Below are 12,616 nucleotides of genomic sequence, written 5' to 3' on the forward strand. Positions count from 1 at the left end.
TGTGTTGTTGGGGCTTTCATTGGGGATAGTTGCTGCCCAAAAAGGGAATGAACTGATAGTAAGCTTTGCCATCTGGTTTACAGGGTGGATGGCTTATGTTAAACTCTGTGGTTTAAGCCCAGAGTGTTTTATATATAGTTGAACGGTTGGTTTTGTATTTATTATTGTAATATGTAAACTAAAATATATAAATATTATCCAGATTCTATGTTGTGTGTTTTATTTAAATATTACAATCTGCTGAATTGGTACATGTTAATGCATATCCCTTACAGCCACTTGTGTGTTTGACTAACAGAGTGAAATAAAACGAATTATTTTGAACCTGTTGTAAGAGTACCCTGCAGAGGCCCACGTTACCACAATATATACATTCCAGATTGTAAACCCAGTTGAGCAGGGTCCTTCTCTTGTTTCTGTAAGACAAATTGTTATATAATGCACTACTTGTTCTGTGCTGTTACCCATTGTACAACACTGTGAAATATAATGATGCAATATTAAACCATAATAATAAATAAGTGCGTACTGAATGTTAAATTGACAGTATTAAACATGCAAATAGATACAGAAGTATCTAAAATAGGAATGCAGTGATGCCTGTGTTCAATCTCTGACAGTGCATATCTGCAATCCAGCATTCAACTAAAAATATGCCCCTTATAACTGGTTAATGCTGTTTTTATCTTGTTGCACCACCCAACTGACTCTCCCATCGTTTCAGTTCGTGTGCAAAGCGCTTTCACCCTCCTCCCACCCACGGCATCGCCTTAAACCTCAGGAGAATTTTCTTTCCGTGAGCATTTGGTTCGTTAGAAGCATCAGCATCAACATGCCGAAGTGTCCCAAGTGCCAGAAAGAAGTCTACTTCGGTAAGTGAGCTGTTTTTGAACAACTTGAACTAGCTATATTACTGTTTTTAGGATGAGAATGATAATGGATAGCCTTTAAAATAGGCTGCCGTTATTACTTTGGACAGTTGTAACTGACAGCTTGTTACTGGTATTGAGTATTCTTACGTAAAAGAATTATGGGGTGTAAATTACTTTCTACCGTCAACAAATTTGTCCTTTTGAACAATTAGTTTAGGATTTTTGGTAAATTAAATATTGCCTAAAGCAATGGTTCATGTGAATTGTTAGGGTGGTGTTTTTACAGATAGTCTTGCATTGAGTGGCTATAGTAAAGAAGTCAAGTCATATGCTATGAAGTGCAAGATTGACACAAAATAGACTTTCTGTCATGCTTATCACACTAATAATGCTTAAAATGTATTATATTGGGTCCATGTATCAAAGTACATGGGTGTGGAATACTCACAGGAAGATTAGCCTTCCAGACCCACCCCTGACAGCACTGCCTTGCCTTTTCTGCAACTGTAAAATGTCTAAGCATACAATTGCCTACAAACAAGAATTAGAGTCTAAATACATATATGAGTCCTTCATGGATGGAAACAAATTGCACATAGACCTTAATAGCTGTTTGGCTTGCCACCCTTTTAGCAACATTTGCCTTGTATGAGTCAAGAACTCTTTATACTCTGCTTTAACTTGCACTCAGAGCAGATGTAAATTTTTTTTTCTCCAAATCCTGAATACCTAAATAAGGTATAGTGATTGTGTGTGTGTGTGTGTGTGTGTATATATATATATATATGTATATATATATATATATATATATATATATATATATATATATATATATATATATATATATGTATTACACACACACACTGTGCACAGTGTGTGTGTATCGACTCACTAGGAAACTGTGGCGTTTCCAATTAATAACAGATTTAATGCTCTCATAATGTTTTTTTTTTGTCCTAGTGTGTCCTTTCTTCTCAATATATACATATATATAAACACACCATACCAAGGACAAATGTATTTAAGGGTCTGTTCTCATTATCTGCATGATTATTCCTCCACATTGTTGTCTCTACCCTTTTTGTTTGCTGATTCTTGTTGACATGTTTGGGCAGCAAGGGGTGGGGTCAATAGAAGGATGATAGTGTCAGTACAGGAGTTTGATTAGATTATCTCCCCCTGGCAAATGCATTGGGGGCTTACAGTTTCCCACTCATTCGCCCTTTTGTCATTTTGGCTGACCAAAGCATGTGGTATACTTAACGCTAGGTAACTCCAGCCCTGTCTTTGCAAACTAGGCTGGTAGGGATGAGATCCCCATGCATCAATGAAGCAAGTGTTCCCTTTGATTTCATTAGAAGCTTTTTCCTGCAACAGACTGGCTGCTTCAATGTATTCTCCCTTACTGTGGCTGTGAGGGACAGTAAACTGAACCTTCTTAAGGAAGTAAAACAAAGTAAGGGACAAGTAGGCGCAGGGAACACGGAAGAGGGGGAGGGTAGATAGCAAAGCAGGATAGAATGAAAACTGTACAACACCCTGTGAGTTTTATTCTTGGGCAATGACAACTTACATTCTTACATTTCTAGCACCATGTACTCCAAACCTTGTCATGTAACTTGTCAAACCTTGTGCATTCCATTCATATCCTTCATGTCACTCAGAATTGCAATGACTATACCTCTCTGTTATTTTATCTCTACTTATTATACATACTGACTTAAGGTAAGCAAATAAAGCTTGCAGGATACTGGGTTGCATAGGGATAGGCATTAGTAGCAGGAAGAGGGAGGTGATTTTGCCTGGTCATGCCTAGCCTAGAGTATTGTGTACAGTTCTGGAGACCCCATCTTGATGAGAGAGAGAGAGGGCAAATGTAATAGAAACATTTAAACACTTAAAGTGATTTAACAAGGTACAGGAGGCAAGCTTATTTGAAAGTAGAAGCAATGTTAGAAGAAGAAATCATGAAGACTAGAGGCTTAGATGTACCGTAAGGAACTTCTACATTACAGAGTGGGTAGTAGATCATGGAACAGTTTCCCAGCACAAGTGGTGAAGGGTAATACAGTAAGCAAATTTAAATAGACATGGGATAGGCAACGCTTCCCTCAGACCTGACCATAAACTGGTTTGAACTCCTTAAAAACCTGCTAAATAGATTCTAATATTTATCCCAGGTTTAGAAATACCCAATGTTTGTGGAGTTTTTTTTTCTTCTAACCAGTTTTTGTCCAATAGGTAGAAGTGTTTTTTGCTATTTCAAAACCATTTTTTCCTGTTTGTATTTTTTTATTTTATCCAAATATTGTAATCTTTTGAAGCCTGCCAATTCAATTTACCATATATCTTTGTCAAACTTTGTGGTAGTTTAAAAAAAAAATTAAAAGAAATTCACACCCACACACACACACACAGTAAGGGTTTTCATCTACTGGTGTATCTGTATGTATTAATGTATATTTGTTTTGTATGTGTTAACTTCCCCATATAACCCCTTCAATCACCTATGGAAAATGCATCCCAAGAATCCCCTTCGGACGTATCGGTCCAGCCCTTCTTGCAGCTGCAGGGACACATCCCTGCCGCTGCATGGGAGATCAGGCTGTTGACAGCCTGGACTCCTCCCTGAAAGCAGAAGCCGGCATCGGCGGCTTTCTGCTGTCCGATCTCCTGTAACAGCTGTTTCCGGCATGAAAGCTGTTACGTTTTAAACTGCGCGATCAGCAGTGACGCAACCCGGAAGTTCATCGGAGGACGGGATATCCCCTTCAGCTGTCCTTCAATGGTGTCCTTCAACGACCCCAGGACGTGCTGTGACTGCTCCGGAGAGATTTTGCCACTCGCAAGATGTGTAAAAAAAAAAAATAAATAAATTTTAAAAAAAAAGTCCAAAAAGAATAAAATAAAAAAATAAAGTTTATTATTATGAGCAAGTGCTAAAATTAGCGCTGTATCTTCCCAAAAATCCCGACATGGAGAAATTTAAATAAAAGCATTTCAAATACCCAAGGGGTGTCTAATTTAAAAAATGAATGTGTGGAAAAATAAATACCAAAAACAATACTACCACAAAGTGTGGCAAAGGCTGGTGATAGAATCTCATGCATGGAAAGGGTTAAAATACTAGCATTTGAAATACCTTGGGGTGTCTAGTTTTCAAAAATATATGGTTTGATGGGGTAAATTGAATTAGCCGGCTTCAAAGATGGCCCTGTTAGGACATGGGGGCAGTAGGACCAGATGTAAAAAAAAATGTGCACTTCCTAAATGTGGTGTTTTACCTCCCAAACAACCTGACCAACCCACGCATGAGGGGGGTATCGCTGTACTCTGGAGATATTGTTGAACACATATTGGGGTGTTGTTTGATAGTGACGTATACCAAGAGCTGTAAATCCATACCTGAAGCGCAATTTTAGTGATAAAAAAACACAAAATAAATTACTACCACAAAGTTTGACAAAGACTGGTGGTAGAATTAGTGCATGGAAAGAGTTAAAATTCTAGCATTTGAAATACCCTGGGGTGTCTAGTTTTCAAAAATATATGATTTGATGGGGTAAATTGCGTTGGCCAGCTTCAAAGATTCTTTAGCCGAAAACAATTTTTTATTTCCTCCTCCTACATAGGAGGAGCTTGTGGGCTCCCCCCGTAAACCATTCAGGGGGCCCAGCATATCTTATGCCACTGGCCATACAATTATCAGTCTTGATATCCTATTGTTCTGTCAGCCAACAAGGTCAAAGGCATAGCGCATAGATGTTGTAAAGGGTGTGTGACTGGCAGCTAGTTAATTAATGATGGATATATTTTTGAGAAATCTAGGAGATTCTGGGACAATACACGTGTGGGTATTGCAGAGAATGCATTTACAGACTAAAGGGACACTGAATTCCCCTAAATATCATTAGTTGCACTCTTTGCAAATATTTGTAGGTCTGTCATTTCATCCTTGCCTATGAAGGTTTAATTACAGAACATAAAAATTGAGGCAAGAAGCAATCTCAGTTTCTGTGACAACATATTAATGCCTGTTTTTGTATCGCATGACAGTTGTGTGCCTCGTGGCAAAGTTTTGTATGATTAAACAATAGTTTCTATAAAAAATCTGGACATTTAACAGTACAGCCTGTAGTATGTGTGGTGGTTCTTGGACCTCAAAGGTTTAGTCACATGCCACCTACAAATCTGGAAATTGAAAGGTTAATAAAACCATATTGTCTAAGCCAACTTAAAAATAGATTCTACTACACAATACTTTGTTGTATTTGGGCAGACGTCTAATGCAAAAGGTCAGCATAACAATATGTCTGGTTTTTTCTTTAATGAAACGGTTTTATCCTATTGTGCACTTACAAACAAATCTTAACAATGTGTATTGTACAAGAAAAGGTTAATGTGAATGGTTTGCCTCTGTACTTAACTATCCGATGAATAATTTGCCACAGAATAGTATTACATGTATTTCCACCGGTGACGGATTTGACAGTCAAGTTTATATCCAATCCCTTTAAACCCATATTTAAGTTTAGACAAAGTTTGTATTGTAATTCTTTTGCAAAGCATGTATCTTGCTTTTTTGCCGACCCTGAAAGGAAATGCAGATTAGGGCTGCAACTAACAATTATTTTAATAATCGATTAGTTGGCTGATTATTTTTTCGATTAATCGTATAAAAAATACAGTATTTTAAATTGAAGAAAAATTGCAATAAAAAACGTACAATTTACACTTTCATCTCTTTATTGCAACGGCCTCTCTCTATTCACCTTCTTATTTAATGACATAATAATAAAAGCTACAAGAACCCAAACACAGTGTATATTAATTCATATGTTAACTATTTTTCATATTTAATAAAAACTGAGAAAAAAAAGCCTTGTTTAATTTTTTTTATTTACCAAACTGCCCCCAGTTATGCACATCTGACCCCCAGCTTGCCACTCTGCCCCCATATATCCCTTATGCCTCTTAGAGACGGAAGTGAGAGACCGGCCGACAGTGAGGGGAATCCAGGTCCCCTGCAGCGCTGCGGGGGATCAAATCAATTTATTACTTTTCTGAAATGAATTATTCTGGATTGTTCTGTCTCTCGCTTTTCAAATAAACCTACCATTAAAATTATAGACTGATCATGTCTTTGTCAGTGGGCAAACGTACAAAATCAGCAGATGATCAAATCATTTCCCTTCACTGCTGGTGCAAAATAGTTTTGCAACACATCTCTCTGCATGTGATTTACTCTGCAATGGACTTCAATCCTGGCTCGGTATATGTACATGTGCAGAAAGCATTCTCACTTGATTCCATTAAAGCTCAATTTCTAGAGGAGTGGTTTGAGAACGTATTTACTACTCCTCAGCATGAAGAACTTTAAGTCTCTGTGCCATGCATCTTAATTCTAGCATTGTTGCATGCGTGGACTCGGCAATCTTTTAGTCAAAGGTACATTATCGTCTAGCCCCTGAAATTCAATTGTGCAAAATATAATCCAACACGCATAAAAAATAGTGTCAACCAGAGCTTATTTCCACGTATGCTTTTTAGTAGACTTTGGGGCTGGCCAACTCTTCCTATCTTCGTATTCCACAAATATTCGCCCGTTCCTGTGTTCGGTTCGGGCGAATATTCGCGTACATGCTAAGAGGTTTTTTTTTTCTTCCTTGCGCACCGGTGCAGGGAACGCTGATCTCTGACAGTCGGGGAAGGTCTGCGCGATGGACGCAGACAACCCCCACTGCTAGCCACACCTCCTTCCGGCTGCAGCGTAAGTTGTATACGCACCGGGGACTCAGATGCACCGATAAGTGGGGCGGGGGGGGCAGGAGGATCCAGGTCCCCTGCAGCTGTGGGGGATCCGGATCTTAGTCGTCTCATAGTCAGACCTATTTGAGGTCTGATTATAAGACGACTCCGATTATAAGACGAGGGGTATTTTTCAGAGCATTTGTCTTATAATCGAGCAAATACAGTATAACACACACTAATATACCCTAACACACACTAACAAACATACCGAAAGCCACATGTTAAAACTCTAACATACCCAGACACCCATTCTAACATACTCGGGCAGACTTGCACACTAATACATCTGTATATCTGAGTTGTAGGATGGCTAAGCAAGTGTTTATAGGACCAAATACCTGTAGATGGGAAGCAGATAGCCCCTGATGCTAGGTCAGGTACATGGGACAGGTAGTCTGACAAAGCCAGATTCAGTACACAGAACAGGTAGTCGGGTAAATCCAGCTTAGGTACACAGAGCAGGTCTGCAGGATACAAAGTTGCTAGGCCGAAAGTAGTCAAAACGGGCCAGGATCATAAACCGTTATAGGAATCAGATTTCCCGGGGAAATGGCTGCCATGCATGGGTCTCCTGAATGTGACAAGTAGTATGAAAGTTAGCTTACTATACTAAACAATATGTGCAAACACACAGTATAGTTAAGCCAGCAAAAGCAGCTACCAGCTGGGTATATTATGAGTAAGCCCTTATATAGCATTGCTTTACAGGATGTTTACATAGAGTATAGGAAACAAAAAAGTCAGTCTTGCATCAGAAATGCAAGGGCGGATACTTAGCTCTGCCAGTTGTTATAGGGATGCAGTGTAATTTTAAACCAATGAGCATTATTGATTTTAGTTTCCTAACCCTTTCCTAACAACTTTTTCTGTTACAGCCGAGAGGGTTACCTCCCTTGGTAAAGACTGGCACAGACCATGCCTTAAATGTGAGAAGTGCAACAAGACACTGTCTCCTGGAAGTCATGCTGAGGTACATTGAGATTTCATTGTCTGAATATTTTCAGTATGTTTTCTTTTCCAACATACTTGTCTATGTGATTACAGCTTTGTAGTAAAACTCTGTTAATAATGTAATTATTTAATTAATTGATGAAAACAAACATTTATGCTAATAGAATGCCAGAAGAAAACATCCCTTTTAAACTAAATTCAAGTAGTACAAGTAAACTAATCGTTTAATTTTGATATGCTTAAAATTTGAGCTGTCAGCCATTCACCTTTTAATGCATATAACATTTATATAATTTACAAAATGGGATGTTGAAAAGGGAATTAATACATGACATGGTGAAAAGTGTGCTTAAGTAAAATAACTTCAAATGCTGAAAGATGGACTACAGTAGTGGGAATAATATAAACCCACGCACTTGGGTTGAAGGTGAATGAGGCACTTATTTTGTAACCTATGTTACTAGGCTTGTTATACTTACCATATTGGCTCGGATATAGGCCGCCCCCGTATATAGGCCGCACCCTAAAAGTTTGGTGCTTTTTTAAAGAAAAAGTTTTTTTTCTTTAAAAAAAGCACCAAAAAAACATGCTGCCACCTCCCCCCCCCCGAGATATGCTGCCACTGTCCTCCTCCTCCCCCCCCGAGATATGCTGCCACTCTGCCCCCCCCCCGACTTACCAGAGCAGACTCCCGGGTGTCTTGCGGGGTCGGCGGGGGACATCTACGCAATACGCGTATACAACTTCCGGTGCCGGCAATATACGCGTGCCGGCAATATACGCGTATACACCTGGGAGTCTGCTCTGGTAAGTCTTGGGGGCAGAGGTAAAACGCATCGTGCGGACGGTCACCGGCTGCGGCGATGCGGGTAAACAGCCTCCGCTGCCTGAACGTCTGCACGATGTGCTTTAACAATCTCCCTTGCTGGGACTCCCCCCGTGGGATTTCCCGGCAAGGGAGATTGTTAAAGCACATCGTGCAGACGTGCCGGAAGCGGAGGCTGTTTACCCGCATCGCCGCAGCCGGTGACCGTCCGCACAATGCGCTTAAACAACCTCCCGTGCCGGCATCCCCCCCCCCGTGGAAAGTGCTGGCAGGAGAGGCTGTCTGGTCCCTGTACCGCTGCGGGGGATCTGTATCCTAACCCCGCTGCCTGCCCCGCGCCGGGACTGCATGTAAAAAAAAAAAAAAAAAAAAAAAGCAAGTGAAATCTGAATATAGGCAATGGTGTTTCCAGGAATCACATACATTTAGGTGGGACACACTTATTGTAAAGATGGTGTGCCACCAGATTTATTACTGAATGCAGCCACTCAGCAGATATACTGTCAACAAGTATTTCACTCCCTACCCTTTCTTCCTCTCTCAACTCCTCTCACCCCTTTGTAGTAATTTCCTTTTACTCAACCACCCTTAAAATGCTGTCTGAACCAATCAACAGGAATTAGCTGTTTACAGGGACACTAACTAGAAATTTCAACATCTGAAAAATATGCGTTTAATTTAATTAAGTCATTACTTTTTCAGCATGAAGGGAAACCCTACTGCAATCAGCCTTGCTATGGAGCATTATTTGGGCCAAAAGGTGAGATTAAAATTAAACCTGAGTGTATTATTTACTGTTTTCACTGATATGGTAAAACAAATTATAATGCTGTTAATTATATCACGTTTTCATTCTGCAAAGTCCTTTAAAGATTCAGAGGCTAAGAATACTAAACAAAAAATGTAAAGCAAAGACACCTGTTTAAACTGAGAAAACATCTGCTTTCAAAGCTTACCTGCGAGTCCCTCCCCCTTTCCCTTCAACTGTTAAAACATAGAAGGCTGCAGTTTCCGGTCCAAAGGCATACGTTTGTCCTAGAAAATGTTGTGGGCTTGGTTCAACAATAGCTTGAGAGCTTTAGATTGGTGAACCTGATAGATCTATAAATGGTATAAATGGATTTCTAACATTTGTGTTTCTTATATTTATCAGGATTTGGACGTGGTGGAACTGAGAGTCATACTTTCAAATAAAATGTAAGTACAAATTTTGCATAATTCTGATTTATATAATTCTATTTTATACAAGGTTATTTCTTGTGTGTCAAAAAGAAATACATATGGAGATGCATATTAAAATAAACTTATTTTTTTAAAAGAGAAGTACAGTCATCAAATACGCTTTAATGCACGTGATAGCTGAGAAGCCCATTAAACTATAACTGTGTATTCTCAGGTATACTGAGACTCAGTGATTAAAAGCCATTTTGGAGAGTTGGTACAGGGCCCCCGCTGAGAGAGTAACCAACTGGCTGGTAGTTGCCCTCTAGTATACAGCGACAGGTAGGCACTTCCCTATCGGTCACTCACAGGTAGGCACCACTTCTATTGGTCACTACGGGCGAGCCCACCGAACACCATGTAGGGATAGAGAAGTAGCTTCACTGCGGATTGGTCGCTACTTCTATCTCAAATGTCCTTACATGGAGCAGCTCGTCTGCACTTTCCTGATTGGCTCTTGGGTTAAAGGGATTAGCGCCCGCCGTGTCTGTGAGCTGGTTGGCTAGGATTGGTCGCTCCCTTCCGTAAACAGACTCCAATTGGCTGGTGTACCCTGGCGCCAGACTTGAACGGGTTAAAGGGTCTAATCTTGTCATGTACTCTATTTTTCCCTTGTTTCATCCCTGTTATATTGATCCCGAGTTGTATAAAAATGTGTGTTGACCCCGATAGTGTTCTAACTTGCCGTTCCTAATCAATAGTAGTTGTGTCTGCTGATTGGGGACAGAGGGCAGTGTTCCAAGGTAGCTACAGTGACTCTTGCTGTCTGACAAACCGGAGACATAAACATAAAGAGGATAGCCTGGGTGATATTCAAGAGTATCTACCGCTCTCTTGTTTTACCCGTTACAGGGATAATTTTGCAAAATTCCTCTTGTATACCAAGTTAAAAAAAAAAATTCAAAGACTGTTTCTTTACTTTTCATCCAGTGAAAAATTATCAAAATATGACCTTAATTGCAAATGTCATTTAGTAGCTAGGTATTTGTATTAGTCACATGACATAATTCTGTCAGAAAGGCGCATTACACTGTTTTGAATGCTGAGGCAGAGATGTAGGCATCCCCTTGCTGCTGTGCAAAAGTAATACAGATGCAGCAGGGTTTTATTGATTCCTCTGTCAATGATCACATCGGTTGCAGGCAGAAAGAAAATCTGCTGAGCCTTGCATCTTAATTACTGTGTGACACACAGGAAGATCAACATGGAAAGAGGGCAGGTCTAAAATTAGAAAAATAAAAATCTTTTGTAGGTGCCGTAGTACAGATACCCAAATACCGTTAATGCTTCAAGCAGAAATGTAAACTATAACCTTCTGCCAGTTTTTTTTATTTATTTATTTTAAAAAGTGTATTTTACTCAGTCTTTCTTGCGGAGGGCACTTATACAAAAATGTGTTCTTCTGTATGAGTCCCCACCAGGGTCCAAGGGTTCTGCTGGCCTGCTGAGGGGTTAAACCAGTAGGGATATGCAGAGATCCATTTGTAAATATATAATATAATGATTTAATTGACTTTGGTACTGCACTCTTCGTGTTCTCTTTTCTATTCAACAATGTGACCGTTATTTATAGAACAGCCTTTGAAAAGTAATTTCTATCAAATGTATAGCAAGTTTCTTGTGTTGAAATCATGACTATATTAGACCATATTTATTTGTCTTCTTAATCTACTCAAGAGGAGATGGGCCCTGCGTGACCAACTCCTGTGCAAACATGTTGAATATACTCAACAGATTAAAAAAAGTGTCCCTCACATGAAATACTTTATTTCTATATTTACACCCCCCTTTGTTTCAGTTACATTTTTTTTATTATTATTTCTTTCCAGGTTTGAAGCAGAGACATACTTATCAGCAATTCTTCGGCCTCTTACTAATCCACTAATAGTCACATGTAAATTATCATATTATGTCTTGATAATTATTTGGTGCTTTGCATGTAATTCAAAACCATCTTATATAGTAAACCAGAGAATTATTAAAGATTGATGGTTTATTTTTACTACAATACTACTTGTAACCAAAATGTTACTACTCTGTAACCAAAATGCCATCTTGACTAGGAAAAAATAAATATCATGCAGATGTATGTGATTTTTACTTAATAAACTGAAATATTGAGTCAATTCTTTGTTTATTGAAATATGCACATAGTGTACAGAGATGTAATGACAATGCAACTTAATATGCATATCAATGTACATAGCAAACATGGTCGTGCACAAAATCCCTTCAAGGAATACATAGTTGAGATTGTAAATACACAGATATCAGGGATGAAGTATCATAGCAAAACAGTCACGAGCGTATAACATCCCGGTAGTATCCAGCATGAAGAAAATAGGCTTGAGAAGAATGACTGTGTTCCACCAAATAATAAAACAAATACAGAAGACACAAAAAAAACAGAAGATGAAACTTACTGCCGAACAATGTTGCCACTAAACAGTCGTCGCTAGGCGTGTCTGCGCATAGAGTAACTATGAGAGATGAGAACCTGGTAAGGAGTCTTGAGTGCTATGTACTGCCTAGAGTGTTGAGGGGGCTTGCATGAGACACAAATAGAGGAATCGCGTCAACGAAAGAAAGTTCGTCCAGGGCAACCATTTCAGACCATTCTTATATTCTCTACCATTTGCAGAGGCCACTAAATCCTCCATATGAAAGATGAAATTTACCCTCGCGATCCATGAGCTAATGGGAGGGGTCCCTAGTGTCTACCAGAATCGGTGGATGACAGATTTCACCGCCTGGATCAAATTAATTGTTAAAGATCGCTTGTAAACGCCATATGAAGTACATGTGTGGTGCAATAATAACGTCGCAGGGGAGGCCACAAAATCAGGGTCCGACACTTCCCTTATTACCGCAAAAATAACCTCCCAAAAAGGAGGATATCTCTGCGCTCCCACCATAAGTGTATATATGAGCCATC

General features: G+C 39.4%; 1 protein-coding gene across 1 annotated transcript; it reads left to right on the forward strand.

Moving 5' to 3' along the window:
• The first annotated feature begins 735 nt into the window (after positions 1-735).
• Positions 736-11,807, forward strand: CRIP1 (cysteine rich protein 1). The gene is made up of 5 exons (XM_053474879.1): positions 736-872; positions 7,559-7,653; positions 9,163-9,220; positions 9,614-9,657; positions 11,511-11,807. Exons 1-4 carry the CDS (start codon positions 833-835, stop codon positions 9,652-9,654), a joined length of 234 nt encoding a protein of 77 aa, XP_053330854.1. The 5' UTR covers positions 736-832; the 3' UTR covers positions 9,655-9,657; positions 11,511-11,807.
• Positions 11,808-12,616: the final 809 nt, after the last annotated feature.

This window comes from Spea bombifrons, chromosome 9, assembly GCF_027358695.1.
Source record: "Spea bombifrons isolate aSpeBom1 chromosome 9, aSpeBom1.2.pri, whole genome shotgun sequence".
Lineage (NCBI taxonomy): Eukaryota > Metazoa > Chordata > Amphibia > Anura > Pelobatidae > Spea > Spea bombifrons.

Bases quoted from the DNA above. Each gene is read 5' to 3' on its own strand.
- CRIP1 (XM_053474879.1), top strand. From the start codon at position 833: ATGCCGAAGTGTCCCAAGTGCCAGAAAGAAGTCTACTTCG. The intron at 873-7,558 runs GTAAGTGAGCTG...TTTCTGTTACAG, and splicing joins CCAGAAAGAAGTCTACTTCG to CCGAGAGGGTTACCTCCCTT. The intron at 7,654-9,162 runs GTACATTGAGAT...TTACTTTTTCAG, and splicing joins CTCCTGGAAGTCATGCTGAG to CATGAAGGGAAACCCTACTG.